Source organism: Ammospiza caudacuta, chromosome 3 (genome assembly GCF_027887145.1).
Source record: "Ammospiza caudacuta isolate bAmmCau1 chromosome 3, bAmmCau1.pri, whole genome shotgun sequence".
NCBI classification, from domain to species: domain Eukaryota; kingdom Metazoa; phylum Chordata; class Aves; order Passeriformes; family Passerellidae; genus Ammospiza; species Ammospiza caudacuta.
Genome location: NC_080595.1, coordinates 79393669 through 79410432, shown reverse-complemented (window position 1 = coordinate 79410432; position 16764 = coordinate 79393669). Strand labels below are relative to the sequence as shown.

The 16764-nt window shown below is 37.4% G+C and overlaps 1 protein-coding gene across 4 annotated transcripts in view; it reads right to left on the bottom strand.

The window, feature by feature from the left end:
- Window positions 1-1148: 1148 nt before the first annotated feature.
- CYRIA (CYFIP related Rac1 interactor A) overlaps window positions 1149-16764 on the bottom strand; it is a 56170-nt gene continuing 40554 nt past the window's right edge. For all 4 annotated transcript variants that reach the window (XM_058800836.1, XM_058800834.1, XM_058800837.1 and 1 more), the window contains 9 exons: window positions 12697-12818; window positions 11684-11789; window positions 10526-10662; window positions 10364-10441; window positions 9972-10088; window positions 9798-9877; window positions 8182-8308; window positions 4441-4511; window positions 1149-3297 (listed from right to left, as the gene is read on the bottom strand). In XM_058800836.1, coding sequence (XP_058656819.1) covers window positions 3234-3297; window positions 4441-4511; window positions 8182-8308; window positions 9798-9877; window positions 9972-10088; window positions 10364-10441; window positions 10526-10662; window positions 11684-11789; window positions 12697-12818 — 902 coding nt within the window. In that variant the 3' untranslated portion in view covers window positions 1149-3233. The remainder of the gene's footprint in view (window positions 3298-4440; window positions 4512-8181; window positions 8309-9797; window positions 9878-9971; window positions 10089-10363; window positions 10442-10525; window positions 10663-11683; window positions 11790-12696; window positions 12819-16764) is intronic.

The window sequence follows — 16764 nt, the reverse complement described above, 5'->3', positions numbered from 1 at the left end:
GCTGTTGAGACACCAGATGGCTGTGCTGCCATTCAGAGGGACCTTGACAGACTGAGAAATGGACATCTGTACTGCTTTGGTTCAGATGTGGCATGAAAATGTGATGCACCATTTCCCAAATGGGAATCTACTGAAATGACACTGTATTGTCATAGGAATATATTGATTGCACCTAACTGATCAAGAAATAAATGGGGGAGGGGGAGGACAGATCATTTAATATGAAGAATTTATGTCTGACATTGTTTAATTCAGTATGTAAGAATGCAAGCAATTGCATACATTTATGTTCTACTTCCAGTTCAGATTTAGCTGAAATACAACAGAGAAAGCAACAGAGAGAGGACTTCTTGTTGGTTTGTAAATTTTAGTACACATGGAAAATGTAAGAAAATTTATCTGAGTGATGTGGTCTACCAGAGACCTGTAAATGCAATTTCAGAAGCTATCTTTCATGACAGCCACTCAGTAGCAGCAGAAAGCTTAGAAGTCATAAATCATGTTTCAAACACATTCTATTGTTCAAAGTGACAAATCATAGTCTTTCAAATTCATACAACCTTAAAATAGTATTTTCTTCCACCACAAGACTAGTAAAATTTCTTCTGAATCAAACTATTCACACCTATTTATGAGCATTCTGAAGTTTGAATATTATGAAGCTTAAATGTTTATCATACCACAAACATTTATTCTTACATAACAATGAGACAAAATAAGAAGAAGCATTGACAAAATGGAGATCAATAACTTTGATCTCCATTAGTCTATATGGATCTTCTTCCAAAAGCTATTCATTTGAATTTATCTTACAATTAAATGAATAATCCTCTGGTAAACTTATTGATTATAAACATAACCTGAGCTGGCCCCCACAGGTCAGGATGACTAATGTGAAGATATAAAAGTCAGAGAAGGGATTCATGCCCTCAGCAGTATCAACAATTCCCCTTGGCCATGATGACAAACAAGTGCTAATATATGTCAGAAAAACAGGATTTTTTAGGTGATGTGAGGTTATACTGTTGTAGCACACAAGTGAAAAAAGTGCTTTTAGGACACATAAAGGTGAACCTATGATCCAAAACTTTAAATGAGGTATTTCTCAACCTGTTTATGTTGTCACTAAATATAGGGAGTCCCAAAGCTTACTGTACCAAATTTTTTATTATTTCAAACAAACTTCTGTACAAAAACATCAAAGCAGGCCAAGAAATCCTGTGACTTCACAAACAGCACATGACAACTCACAGAATGCTTTAAGGTTTACATTTTTATTATACAAGTGACAAATAGTTTTTCTCTGGGCTACTTAAAGATAAGACTTCATTGTTTGACAAAAAATTGCAGGTAAGCATATATTAACTTCAGTTACCAAAGCTCAACAGAATGGCCTGTCATCCACCTAATTTACCTAACTGGAAGTGACTATGAACAAAGCAGGATTTTCCCTAACATACATTTTAAAATGTCCCCCCATTAAAAATGGAGCCTGTAAACAGTGGATTTGCTACTGTGAAAAAAAGTGTGGTCATTGCTTTCAGAAAAAGAAAAAGATCTAATGTGAGTGAGTTCTACCTCTCTCCCCAACAACATCATAGCAACCGGCTGCTGCACCTGCAGGGGTGTGACATGAATGCTGGAGTTGTGGTGCTGTCCAGCATCAGGACACGCATGACATTGGCACCTGTGGGTTCTGATTGGGTCTGAGAAACCTCACAGGGGTTGCTCCGCCCAGAAATAAGCTCTCAATCCCTACTCCAGAGAACTTGTGACATTAATACTGTTTAAGGACTGAGTTCAAAGACACAGTTTGTCACAGTGCAGCCGAGTTCCAGCAGACCAAATGCATCTTCAAAGTCTTAAGGTAATGTTTTTAGAAGAGATGTGCATGAAAATTCCAGTGAAAGCACACAAACCCTGATTTATCTATATGGGGATAAGCAAATGCAAATCTGAATCTGTGCACAAGCACTGGAGTTTCCACACATACATGCAAGCAAAGTACACAAAATCAAACACATTTTCTGAACGTGACCTCTGCAAGAATATGTACAGCAACTGCAGACCACCCAGTAGACACACATAACAGAGCATGAGCACTTTGCTGCTTTTGGCAAAGTATTCTATTCCATTAACTGGAACATTTACCAGAAAGTAAGAACAAACAACTCAGCAAGGAAGTTAACTTTTTGAAGTATCAATCACATCTCAAAAGCCAGTGAAGAGCAGTAAGCTGATAAATATTTCTGTGTTGATTCTGAGTCATCTAATGAATAACACTACCAGGAACTTAATGGAGTTCCTAAGAAAAGATCAGCTCTTAATTCTAAACCATCCCTAGTCTGATGCAGCTGATATGACACCAGGAAGTTTGCTACAGAAGAGTGTACTAGTTTAGATCAGCCAAAAAATTACTGGCTAAAGCTGTCTGGTAGTTAATGTTCACTGTGATATATTTACACTGACAAACCTTTTCCAGTTAAGTCAAGGCATTAGTATTTTCCCTTTCCTTTCTAAATCTAATAAAATTATACAGAATTTTCAAAATCTATCAATGATCTTTAAGCATATTTTCTCTTCATTTATACTGCATCTGAAAAAGGATATTAATTTCCTAGGCTGTTGAAAGGTACAAGTTATACTTAATTAAAAAGGTAAAATTACCTGTTTGAAATACATTTTTGGATGCCAGACAGCACATAATCCATAAAATCCACTTATTACAGGAAAGACAATGCATTTTGTGAGTAATGAACATTCAGGTATTCTCCTATTCATACTAGTTTGACAAGATCCTAAAACTGACCGAAAAACTGTGCACATGTTCTTCAAAACACACGAAATGAATTTTGCTTTCTCTTATATTAACTTTCTTCTTCTTTAAAGTTCCTTTTCTGTGGTACCTTTGACATTTCAGTTTGATTTCCATTTTGTCTTCACTACAACTTCTCTGATAGAGAAGGTGTTTAAAGATTAAAATGCACAGGTAAATTGTCTTAACTGAAGTATCTAAGTAAAAAAGTATTTTAAAAGTCAAAAGATAAAGGCTGGAATAAGAACTTAGGTTGTACTATATAAAGTCAGTCAGGTTATGAACAGATTTATATATTTTAGCAATGTGAAGAAAATGGTTATGTAAATACACACAAGTATTAACATCAAACTGTATTAAATTATGTAAACATACACATCTTCTGTGATCAATACAAACATCTACTTGTCTGTGGGTACTACTGCAGCATAGCTCGAATTTGTTTTGAAGTAGATTCATCATTCAGGTGTTTTGTAGTGAACCTAGAAATTACAAGTTAAAACAATAATTTACAAAATGAACAGAGACAGGAAAAGTCTGAACACTTGAGCCTGTTTTTGAAATCAGCACAGTTCAGTTACACAAAGGAGAAATTTACATGTTCCTCTACTGATCACTGGAATTTAACTGGCAAGAATCTGGTGCTCTTTATCTTCTAAATACCCTATGCAATAAATTATTCCCTGCTAAAAGGTGGAGAACTGTGGCTAAATCTTGTCTGGTATCTGTCTATGACATTGTCATAATCTTGGGTCAAAATTATCTCTTATTTTTTCTAGTTAAAAGCTTCAAAATAAGCAAAATAATGAAAAGACATAAGAAATATGGTAAATACTAAAATCACTTAGGAATCTAGACTGAATTTTGGCATAATCTATGACTTTAAGCAGTTTTCTTAAATATTCTGAGAGGACTGAAGAGCCTTAGTATTGTTTTTTTCCATTTAAATCCAGGCATTCTCCACTGTTTATGCTAATAGGGAGACTGATTATAACATAAGCTTGAAACACACTTGATACCTGTACATTTAACTCCACATCAACTTTAATTCAAAAGATATGATAAGCAAGTGTAGATATGATAAGGAAGTGCAGCTCTCCCTCTATCCAAGCATTCAACAGCTAGAGAACTCAAAACAGCTCTGAAAAACTTGGGTTTGACAACATTCTCAGCTTCAGAGAAGTATCAGACCCCTCAGTGTCTTCCTTCCCAGGACAGCACCATGAACAGGACTGGGATTTAGGATGCTGTTTTTTTGAAGCTGAGTAATTTAGCAAGATTAAAAAAAAAAAAACCAGTCTTACTGAGATGGAAAGGGAGAGGGAGAAGGGAAGTACTTAGAGTTTGAGAAATAGAAATGACACTTCATTTCTAAAATGTTCTATAGATTCTGGGGTATTTTATATAGTAAATCTTAGCTAGGATATACTGTTTAAAATATTAACATTTGTTGTTTATTCAAATGAAATGAAATGGGAAGAAATTAATATTTAAAAACCCAGGTGATGAAGAGGAAACCTGAGAGGATAATCTTATTAATGCAATGCTCTAAAGTGAAGAATCTTAAATATAAAGAGATTGGGAGAAAAACAAAGAGGAATTTTATATGGCTGAATCACACATACCTGAGAGCATTCAGAAGTCCTTCCACAGAGTCAGGTGGTTGTTCCTTTAAAACTTTTATGCATCCCTTCATCTGGGAACAGAAGCATGCCACTATTGAACAATAATATATGAATTGCACTAGCAGAAAACAAGGAAAAAATTCACCATATACAGGCAGGTTTCTTTTCTTACTGAGTGTTAATGCTGCTTTACATGACACAATAAAAGCATTACAACTTATTAAAAATTATCTCAAAGTTAAAAACTTAACTTTGGAGAAAATATCTACTTTAATAAGTGTTTGTAGAGTGTAAATTATGTATCAAGGGTCTACATTTTAACTTGCACACTGCTTCTTCAAGCCAAGTAAAAAACACAAAAATCAAAACTATCTGATACAAGCTGAAAAAAAAGAGATTTTGTGAGTTCTGCATCATTGCTGTTAACTCTAAGAAGAGATGTTTCAACTCTGACTTATTTTTATATTTGCATACAAGGAAGTAATTTTCAGTATTCAGTTTTTAGTTGTGAACCTAACCAGCGACAACTTATTGTTTCATAACTAGTGGTTAAAAATTTAATCTAAGAAGTCCATGGTGTTGATTTTAACACCACACTAAATGAACATCTTTGTGGAGACTGTAAAAAACAGGCTGAAACTCTGTTCAAATTTACAAAAGGGGAAATGAAGCAGAAAAAGCAGGAGCAGAACTCATTTGACCCATTGTACAGACTCCCTAGCTGGTCAATAGAGAAACAAGGAATTCTTCTAACCTTTTCAGAATATATCTTCCCTAGTAGTACTTTTTTCTTCCCACTGCTATGAAGACACCAAATCTAGCTATTCAGAAATTAACCTAGATTAATTCCATCTTATTCAAAATGACAGACAAAGACAGCTGAGTCAAGATTTAAATCCTTTAATTTTCCGAGTCACATTGGAGTGCTAAATCTACATGTAGACATTTCTTTGCAGCTGAAGAGCACCTCTGCCTTATTAAGGAAGCAGATGATGAAACACATAATTTAAGTCAGGGTCCCAGCAAAAAACAGTTAGAAAATGTAGCTCAGCATCCCTGACAGGGAGCAGCCCAACAAACACTGCTCACTGCTCAGCTGGTTCATTTCTACCTGGAAAATGTAACTAGCTTTGCAAATACCAGATCAGATGAGATTGTCAGGCTAGCACCATGTGTTCTGAAGTGACACAGTTATTTTTCCTAAATTAGAGAAGCTCAAGTCTATGTGCACATCACTCAGTACTGGTTTACATGCCCCAGCAGGTCTGATCAGACCAGACCAAGTCAAAGGGGATAAAAATTCAAACAATTATTCTTCATTTCTGTTACAATCAGAATACCGAAACCAAGTAGGATAATGTTGGGGTTTAGGATTCTTCCTTTTGTTTCTTTCTCTCAAGGAATTTTTCTCCCCTATGTGTTGCTAGGAGACAATAACGACTGCATACTCAAGAGAGACAAAAGTTGCCACAGCTCAGGGGAGGAGTGCAGCTGGCTACTCTCTCTTTTTACCCGGGTGTTTCTCTGGGAAGAGCAGAGACACAACGAAAACTGGATTGGGAAAAAGGGGCTGGGTGCAGCCCCCAGCTCTCTTGTACTCTGGGCATTCAGAGGGGAGAGAGGCTGCAGTCGCTGTGGGGAGAATTCATCACCATTGCAGGGCTCCATCTCCTGCTGCCTTTATTCTACTGCGAGTGGAGCTCTGCTCTGAAGAGTGGCTGTTGCGCTGGGACCTTACGAACACCTCACCTTATTAACACCCCACCTAAGCAAAAAAAGTACTCTTCCCCATCTGCTGTGGCTGCCCGGCCCCTCCGTTCTTTCGGCTGCACTGTAGCCCTGCACTCCCTGCCCTTCAGGACATGCTGCGGTTCCAGCTACAGCTGCAGAGTTTCTCATACAACTCCTCCCTCGACCATGCCAGGACTTGTGCTCCTTCCTGCCATTCCAGCTTGCCGCTCCCGAGGAGCTGCTGGGGCAGTGGGATCGCTGTCCCTGGGGCTTTGTACAGATCGCTTTTTACCCTCCCGCTATTGCCGTGTGCTCCCGAGCCCGCCCCACAGCGCCCCCTGCAGCCGCGGGGGAATCACCGCGCCCGCCCCACAGCGCCCCCTGCAGCCGCGGGGGAATCACCGCGCCCGCCCTGCCCGCCGGGAGCCAGCAGCGCCCCTGCCGGCCGTGCCCGGAACTGCACCCAAGGGAATAGGGCTTGGAGAGCAGGAACTGTTTGTTGGGTTTTCTGGGATTTTTCTTTTGTTTGTTTTTGCTGCCATTGTTGTTGTTTGCTTGCCTTGTTATACACATACATACTAGTAAAGAACTGTTATTGCTTTCCCCGTATCTTTGCCTTGCACTTAATTTCAAAGTTATAATAATTCAGAGAGAAGGGGTCATATTTTCCATTCCAAGGGAGGTTCCTGCCTTCCTTGGCAGACACCTGTCTTTCAAACCAAGACAGACGTCTAAGCTAGGAGACTGTCATTAAGAGCTTAAAATACAGCCTCCAATCTTGAAAGAGTAAGGAAAGGGTAATATACTCCACTGTCCCTGAAATTATCTTGAAACGGCTTGAATGGCTGAAGTGAATAGTTTGGAGAAAAGAATTGTTTACCACAGTAAAACAAACTCATAATCTGAAATGTTAGGAGATTTTTTGAATTAAAAAAAAATCATGGAGCTAATTACGCAAATCAAGATTTGGGACCATGTACTCATTTTTTAAAACTGAGTCGTATGTCTCCTGCCTCCCATTTACACCTACCTAACTTTCCTGCACGATGACAGGGCTTTAGGATAAACGTGAGAAACAAAGTACACCCAATGTACATTTGATCCTATCAGAATTTCATTTGTGTTGCCTCTGTAGGCAAGAGACTGAACCAGCATTCAAGAAATCTGCATTCAAGTCCCAGGCTCTATCTGTTTCATGACCTTGAGCAACTCTATTCACCTCTGTGAAAAATCTTTCCCTCTGTAGAGAGCCAAAGAGGAGATGTGGCAAAATTCTGGTATCCACAGATGCAAAATGCTAAGGAAGACCCAGTGTCATGGAGAGCAATAATATTTGGTTTTTTCCTTCTCTTTTGAAAAAGTCTCTCATGTAAATCGAAAGACTTGGCATCTTTTTCATTATTAAAAGCTTATTTCTGCTGAAAGAAGTGGTGTGTGAGATTTAGGTTTGTAAAAACATGTAGAAAAGACAAGAGTATTCTTTTCATGTGTGCCTGCAATTTCTAAAATGGAAAAATAAGACTGATGTCTCTGTGACTGGCCATGCCAAAGATAAAACTGAAGGGTCATTATCAACATTACAACAGTAACATTTCAGTTCTGTTACTTCAGATGTCAGACAAAGCAGAGACAACATTGAATATCTACTTTTTACAAGAGAACTACTGCCAAAGATGAGCATTTCAGCATCGATATACTACATGATTAAAAAAGAAATTATGACCACAGAACATATTCCACACTAAGTGTAATATAAAATTATTTTAGCCTAACTATACAGTTGGCAAAAAAGCAGAGGTAACTGAGAAAAATTATTATCTGTGTCTGTAAAAAAATAAAAAGCTAAAAAGCTGGTCAAAACTGATGTATTGAAGAGCACAAGTGAAGACAAATTCTAAACTGCCATTCAAAAGTAATTAAAATTATTTCTACCAAGCATAAGCTTGTGCTGAAAAAGAGCTGCAGACTAGTACTCAAACCTACAGAGTATTAAAGAAAGACTTCTCTTACATCAATCTTTGATGTCTTTGAGAAAGCTCCCACAGGATGAACGTGATCGTACAGGATAATAACTCCCACCATCACTCGCATGCAGAACATAAGGGTCTCTTCACTGGTGAATCTACTCCTGTACTCTCTGCAAGACAGAACAAAAGAAATAAACATTCCAGACCTTTTACTAGACAATATAAAAAACTATACTGGGAGTGCGTGAAATCTGAACCAAAAGTATATTTTAAGGTTGTAGATGCACATTAGTAGGACACTGAATATCAGTGAATTCTGTAAGCCTGTGCCAATTTACAGGAATGGTTAGAGAGTAGATAGATGTAAATCTCTTGTCATACCCATGCACAGCTGAGATCCTCAAAATCTACATAGAAAACTTAATGAAATATAATGCAGACTGATCTGAAATACTCCAGTTTAATCACAGAAACACCACATGCCAGGACTTCAAAGGAAAGCCACTGCTTTTGCTTAAATTACTACTTTGGAATAGTCCAGTGGGACCCAAGTTCAGCAGCTGGAAAGTTCAGGGTTTCACCAAGATGGATTTTACCAGTCATGCTCTCTCTCTCTCTCTCTCTCTCTCTTTCTCTGTGTATGTATTGGAGTACCTCTCAGTCTACAATAACTTCAACTTTTATTCTTCCACAGCATTGTAACATGAACAGACTTAAAGGTGATAGAAGTTTTGATGTGAAAATGCCTCATTATCCCACAATTAGAATTAAATATCAGATAATCTTCTAGATGACTCACAACTTTTTTCTCTCCTTTTGCCAAAAAAAGAGCTGACTCGTAAGGCTACTTTTCAATTACCACTTCTATGATGTCTCAAGACTGTGAGATGAGTCCTACCCCTACAGACACTCCTCCAGAATCTTCATGAAAAAGCACAAACCTCAGGAGTTCTACCCTTTACATGGCTCCATGAACAAATGACTCATAGGCAGAAAGACTACCTTGACTCTATCTTATATGTGTTTTCCAGTTGAAGAGACATCTAACCTAAAATATACTCCACTAAATGCAGAGCAAAATAAAGAACCCTACTGGCTATTATTGCCTACACTAGCAGATATGAACACAATTGTACAGCTGAATACATTTATATGAATGAAAATTCATACAGCTGACTTTTTTCCTATCTAGAATAAGATGGCTGCATCAAAAAAAAATCTACTTAAATGATCCTTGAAATAGCCCCTGTGTATCTGCTAAAGTACTGCCTGGAAGAGGCAAAATCTTGCCCTCTGTGTGCTAATAACTGAGCAGCATGGGCAAGCAGGAGGCCTTTTGCCCTGGTTAGACAAGACACAGACACTGAAGCCTGAGAGTACATAAGATTATTACACTGTATTTTAACCTTTTGTGAAATGCAGGCTGACCATGTAAGCTCTCCCCAATAGAACTCAACACTGACTAATGAAAGATGTCATAAGGTGGTAAGAACAGGAGGCATGGCTTTCTAACACCAGGCCATACTTTTTATACAAAAGAAGTAACAACTTAAGGCAAAGATACAGGAATTCACTTGGAAAAGAATGTATTATCCCAGGTGGCTAATTAAAATATAAGTTCTATCATACAAACCCCCCAAGATTTAAGATAAAACTTACGGCGTTTCCAACATGACTTTACAAACACTGGCCATAGTACTTAGACAGTCCGTTGTATTTTCAATTGGTAATGTTTTGTTCTGGAAGGGTAAGAAAAAGGCAGTGTTCAGTAAACTATCTTGTAAAATTAAAATCAAGAATGTCTGTGTTAGACCTTTCTTCCCCTTTACATACTTCTGATACAAAATGTGTCGTTGCATTACTGAGGGTTTTCAGCATTGGTGTGGCCTCTGCATAGAACAGGGACATCCTATTGGCCATTTCATTGTTCACTTCATTCTCAATGTCTAGCTGATAAAAACAGGAGAAAAAATAGTCAGTAAAGCTCTTTAAAATCTTGCCAGCAGCAAGAAAAAGATGCACTACATGATCATGTCATAAAGCAGATTTTTACTTGAATAGTCCTCTTTAATCACTTCATCCGGACTGCTGATTAACACTCAGTGTGAAGGAAAGAACATGACAGCTACTGAATCAAAAGCAAAAACATTACCAAAAATGGCATAAATGCATCCTGATAGATAAATACCTCACTGCATGCAGCACACCAGAGTTTATTTACTTACATGCATGTTATTTATTCTGTTGCGACTTATTGTCCGCCTGTAATAACTGAAGTCATTCTGAATTGCAGGGTTTCTCATCTTCCAGGAAGAGAAACAGAAAATAATCAGTTTTGGTTCAAAATACACAGCAACAATCAACATATACAGAAAGACTTTATTAACCTTAAGTTCATCAAAACGAAGAGTAAAATGTAAGATTTCTGCAAACTCTTTTGCTAGAGCCTGTTCCCGTTCCAGGTGCTGAGTTGGAGTGTAGGGAGGGCATGTCAAGGATTCCAGTAAACTCTGCAGGGCTTTCTCTGAATAAAAATCAGAAGCACAAATTGTAGTCAGTCCACACCAAGTTTTAACAACATATCTAAAAATACTGCATTTGAAGGAAAGAAACCCTCCAAACATGCCAAGCCCTAAAGATTTTTTTTTACTATTCTGAAGTGAGAAGCATTAATTAAAGACACCTGCCTCTTCAGGCTCTGCCATTTCTCTCCATTTTGTATGACTGAATTATTTTCCATTTTTGTCACCCTTTATCTGGGATCCTTATCAAAAATTCTAGAGGAGGCATTTTTCTTGCATTCAGATATTCAACACTTTCATCCTCCTCAATTAGCCATCAGCTCAGTATAAAGATTATTCTGGCATCTCTGTTACTAAAAGTGTACTCTTGGGCAGTGATAGCAATATAAATCAGCTTCTGTGCCTGTAATTACAAGCATAACTCAAAAAGTGAAAGACATAGTTAGAAGATGTTGTAGAAGAAACCCCCTGCACTAGGAGCCCTCTCTCTTCATACATGTATTTTCATTCCAGTGTCCTAATTCAAAGAGTAATTACATCACCTTCTGTGTTTGTTGGGATGACAAAGCCAGTGTACAACACATCCAACTTTGGATTTTCACCCTCTGAGAGAGTTTATTGATACACTTTCCCCATTATCCCTGCTCTTAAAAAGTCTCAAAATATGACTAGCTTACACTCCTTTAAAGCTCCAGGGGATCCAAATTACAAAAAATAAATTGCATTAATCCAACATGGACCGGAGAAGTGCAGAAAAGTGACAGGAAATAAGAGACAAACAGCATAGTTTTATCATGTTTTTTTGCTTGTATGCTATTTAGGTAATATAGACAAACTAACAAAATATGAAATTAAGATTAAAGAGATGCCTTGATAAATGCAATTACTGTTAAATGTCCATTGATATCAAACAGAAATGATAATAACTCTGTAAGTCCTTTAAAAAGTTTGTGGAAAGACAAAATTTCCTCTTTCATTATATATAGAGAACATATAAAATGGAGATAATAAAACAGGGCTCACCTAATCTGAGTGAAAACTCATAAAAGCGCTTTAGCCTTACAACCAGGGGGCAGACTGAATTCCATGCTTTTTCTTGCAGCTGGATATCATTGGGATTTTGTATTGCCTGAAATGAAAATATTACTGTAAAGACCTGTGATAAATAAATAACAAGCAAGAGGTGGTTTGGAATTTTCTTACATTATTTTAAAAAGTATTGTAAAACATAGAAGGATTCTGAGAAATTACATTGCAAAGGATTAAAAAAAATACCATGTTTTTCACCTTCCCTCTCCCCCTGTAACGTACTGTTTCAAAATCATTCATTACAGCGAACCACTGACACATAGAAATATGTTCTAACATATTCTTTTGGGAGCGAAACTACTGTAAAAACATCAGGTAAAACCTTTTGTGTAACTAGTGGTTGCAAAAGTTGTCTTTTTTTTCAGGTTTTAATGCGTTTGAACACTTCAACATGTTGAGGTTTTTAAGTAAGCAACATGTCACACTAAGAGTACCCACAAATCTGATGCAGGAAAAGTTTTGGTCACCTGAGTAAAATTCTAAGTTACAGTTCAGAAGTGTACTTCAGGACCAGCTTCAGAGAATAAGATGCCTCTAAAGTCGATGGGAAGTTATAATTTCTGAGGTTCATTATTCCACGTACAGAACAGAACTATCTGTATCATGTATTTCTCACAGCTGAGTATTACTGCTTCCATGTCCTCAAATTTGACTTCTGCCATGAGATACATGAAACAAGGTATATGAAATGGTGTTTCTTGAAGCGAAAAATAGTTAACTAATTACTAACAGAAAACCAGAAAGAAGTTCCAACCGCCACCATTTAATGATTTCAAGCTAGAGCTTCATACTGAATGTTATGCATAATCTGGTATGTATTTTATAAATACATTTTAAGGATATTTTCACTTCAGTTCATAGAATGTGCTTGGATAGAGAACAGAAGCAAGGAACACATCAAGTTTTGCCTGATTTTGCTTCTCAAGAATTGTCATTAACAAACATACATCTCTAATTTCTTGTCCAGCTCCTTTGTAAGCCTGAAGGTCTGCAAGCATGCTTTCTGAGTCCTGTAAAACTGCACTGATCTGGTTCCAGACCTCCCTTTCTCCATCCGTGGGCTGCGCATCTAAGAAAGAGAAAAGCAAAACACACCAAGTCAAAAGGAAGCTGCAGTACAAATGGCAAGATTACACAGTTCTACTTAACAATACCATATGCAGCTTGAGTATGTGTAACTCCATTCTGATGTAGCTTTTTTCCAAATATACAATTATACAGCCATTCTGCTAACATCCAAGCTTCTGCTTTTTATAGCAAGGAAGGAAGAACAGTACAGTTTTTGTATGCTCTGGCTCATAATGCCTCTTCTCATAATGCAGCATTTTAAAGAGCAGCAGTATCATAAAGCAATGTTATTGGAAAATAGGATAATGCACCAGTCCCTCTCTTTCATGAGCTCCATGGCTCAATTACAAAGAATTGCTCACTTTTCTTGCAGCTTGGGGATAAAATCAGGCCTTTCAATAGATAGAGCAGTAGGATATTGCTCCACTTTGACTTCCCTCCAGGCTTCCTCAACCAGGGTAATTTATTTCTCCTTTTGTAGAACAGATACAGTACTATTAAAAATAATTTTTTCTTATGTATGTCAGGGATCATTCCTGCCACTAAAATAAATCCAGCTCTGCCAGTTATCAGTTTTCAGGGTGTGAGTGACCTGTAGACCTTTACTGTTGAGAGAAATGACATTTGAAATTAGATCAATTATCCTATTCAAATCTCTTCCTATGGGATTTACACAGCAGTATGACACCAGGGAGTTATGTTATCCCCGGAACACTGACACATTAGACAAGGTAGAGATTTTCTGTCTTCTTTTGCTTTAAAACATAAAGATGACAGGCACTGACCAAAGACTGGATGACCTACATATGGGATTGCAGTCTATATGTGAAGGGACAATGAGAGCTCTACGGAGACACAACTATTTCTTCCCTTAGATTCTTCTTAGCCTCTAAAGGTAGAATGTTAATTTTTATGAAAGAAAAAAATCACCTTGAAGTTGAATCTTAGAACTTAAAGACTATTTGTTTGAATTAAAAGCAGTGAGGTAAGTTCAGTTCAAAACTCACCAACTAGGATGAGCTACTGTATTAATGTCTACATTAATAGACAAGGAATATTAAAAACACCTATTCTATTTAGGTTGTCTCACTCTCCTTAAGAAAACTGACAGAATTTTCTACCCATGTATCAGTATGGGATTAATTTATCCAGTCCCCATTAGAAACAAATGAACTGGTTCACACTGGAGTATATGTAAAACAGGCATTCTCTCCATGGTGTTTCAGGATAATTTGTTTAAATGTATGAAGTTACCTATGGACCTCGCACAAACACGACACAAATGTAAACTAGATTTACATGTCTGTTGCTTCAAAGCAACTCATACTTAAAACCCTTCCCATACTCCTATGGTACCATGAGTTCCAAGAGACTGGGCACATAATACTGACTAGACTTTCCTTTTGTTCTGAAGTTTTCCTTTCTCTCATTTAAAAAGTTAAAATAAATATAAACTGAGTTTACTTAGCTGGGTTTTATAGTCAAAATATTTCATCTAGCTAAAAAATTCCACTATCCTTCAAAAAGTGAGGGAAAGGAGCACCAAAGGGAAAAACTCCCCACAGGAAGATCCCATCTGGGATGTGGCTGTTGAACTGACCCATCACTCACTTTAAATTTACAGTGTTCCAGACTGGTTCTTTCCTCAAGCTGCAAGAAATCTCAGGTACACACCGTAAGGGGTTTACCATCTTGTGATAAAGAAGCAAAACAGAAAACTCTTCTGACTTTAATGAGGAAAGCAGTGATCCTGAGAAAGTTTCACACCATACAACAACAGAGCAGGGGAAGGTGGGAGTCACATAAAAATCAGTATTTATATTTTATTAGTTAAGATAATGAAAATAACATTTCAGTGAATACTAACACAAAAAAGAATAAATAACTTGTTAGTGCAGTTCATGAATGTCAAATTTGCATGTGCAGGTAACCTGAAGCATCTTGTTTAACCTTGTTGGTTAACAAGGTACTTCTATGTTAATTTTTACAACTTATTTGCTTTAAAAGTACTAGTGCTTAAGGGGGATGCAAATGCTATAGACTGCCCAGCACTTTAAGACTTCAAAAAGGCCTTTAGTAACATCTTTTATTGTAAGTCTTTTTCAAAAGTTCCCAATTCATCTTTTAGAAGTTGGTGGAAGGAGGAATATTTGAAACTCATTGAGCTTTCTGTAGTATCCCAGCACCTGGAGATAGAGTAGGAGCAAGAGCCAGGTAGGTGTGTGGAAGAGGGAAAGAAAGGGAAGGGAGAGGAAGAGGGCTGCAAAGGCTCCAGAGCAGCAGGCTTAGCTTGCACTTGCAGAAGCAGTTTACATTTATGTTGGAAGTATTTAGCTTAAAAAGAAAGGTACAGAGGATGATTCAGGCTTCTTTTTTTTTTTAAACATGCATTTATTTGTGAAATAGAAGTTATGCAAACAGATGTTCTGATAAGACCATGGCCATTTTTCAAAAGGGATTTTACAAGAAGATCCTGCCAAAAATGGTCCACTAAAATAACTGAAATGGATCACTTTGAAAACAATTTCATCTTACTGTCAACAACAACAATAATAATAGCAGCAGCAACAACTAAAAGGAATTGAGACTTCTTCATGACATATTTTGACTTTTAGAACTGACTTGCTATGTCAATGAAACCAAAGCTTGTTTCTCTGCTCTGAATTAAACAATGCCAGTCCTGAACCATGGTGTGGAATCACTGGTTGGCCGTGCTCACCTCTTATCCCCACACTGCCAGAGAAGCAGCAAGAGCTTCAGAAACCGGAGCCCATTTATAACTGAAACCACTCCCACTGGCCAACCCATGTGAATGCAAACCCCCTCAGTAGCAAGTTACCATAATGGCCAGATTCACTGCATTTCAAGGCTGAGTTTTTAGAATGCTCAGGATTAGCAATCAGAGCATTCTGTCTTTAGACAAAATAGAAAACCCTTTTACCTCCCTTTGGACAGATGTTTCTGATGTGAACCCTAAACCAAACACCTACATGAATCCTGTATCAAATTAATGCAAGAGTCAGATGAGGCCTGAATCTCCCATATACAGATTCTACCAGCAAAATTTGAAAATTATAAATCTGGAAAGAAATACACTTCCACTGGCTCATCAGAAATAACCAGGACATGGTAATTCATCCACTCCAATGAACACATGCTCTTTTTCACATTTACACATGGCCTATGCCATGTTTTGGATGGAACTTCAGACTTCAGAAAGAACAAGAGGAAACCTGGAGCGACTACAGTTCATTTGTGGATGCATTAAGAATTTCAGGTGAATGCTGGGGCATGAAAGTGGGGTCATGATTATTTTCTTAGCAAAATACCTGTCATTTGTTTCAGAAAAACCCTCCTAACAGAGTTAGTTAGGGTTAGTTATCTACCTCATCCTTCACCAGATGTGCATTAGAAACACAGAAACTTCTAGATAGGTAAAACATTAGTATTCATAGGATAAGACTAAATATAGAAAGGATGTGATGCCTTTACCAATACCAAATGAAGTACAAAAATACTTCAGTAATCAATTTTTATGAAGAAAGAACAGTACTATGAAGAGTACTAGCAACAGGACTACAAGAAGCACTTCCAACTCACACACCCTTTCTGAATCTGAGAACTTTATTCCACCCCTTCGGTAGTTAAGAAGATTCCTACTGAGGCTGGTTAGTTCTTCCATTACAGTGAATGTAGAATCATATTTGTTGTAAAAATACCATGCCCTTCTGGCCTCCACAGCATAGCAAAAGAAAGTGAGTTAAACAAGAGCTTTCATGGGTTCTGCTTTCAGCTTTCACTGCTGAGCATGGCAAATAATTCCTCAGTCAGCAAGTTAGAGTGCAGTATACGTATTTAACTGCATAATGCTGAAGTCCTATTTCAGATTTTGTCACCATGACAATGATTTTTTCCATACCAATCTGGGACAAAATTAAAAGAAAAGC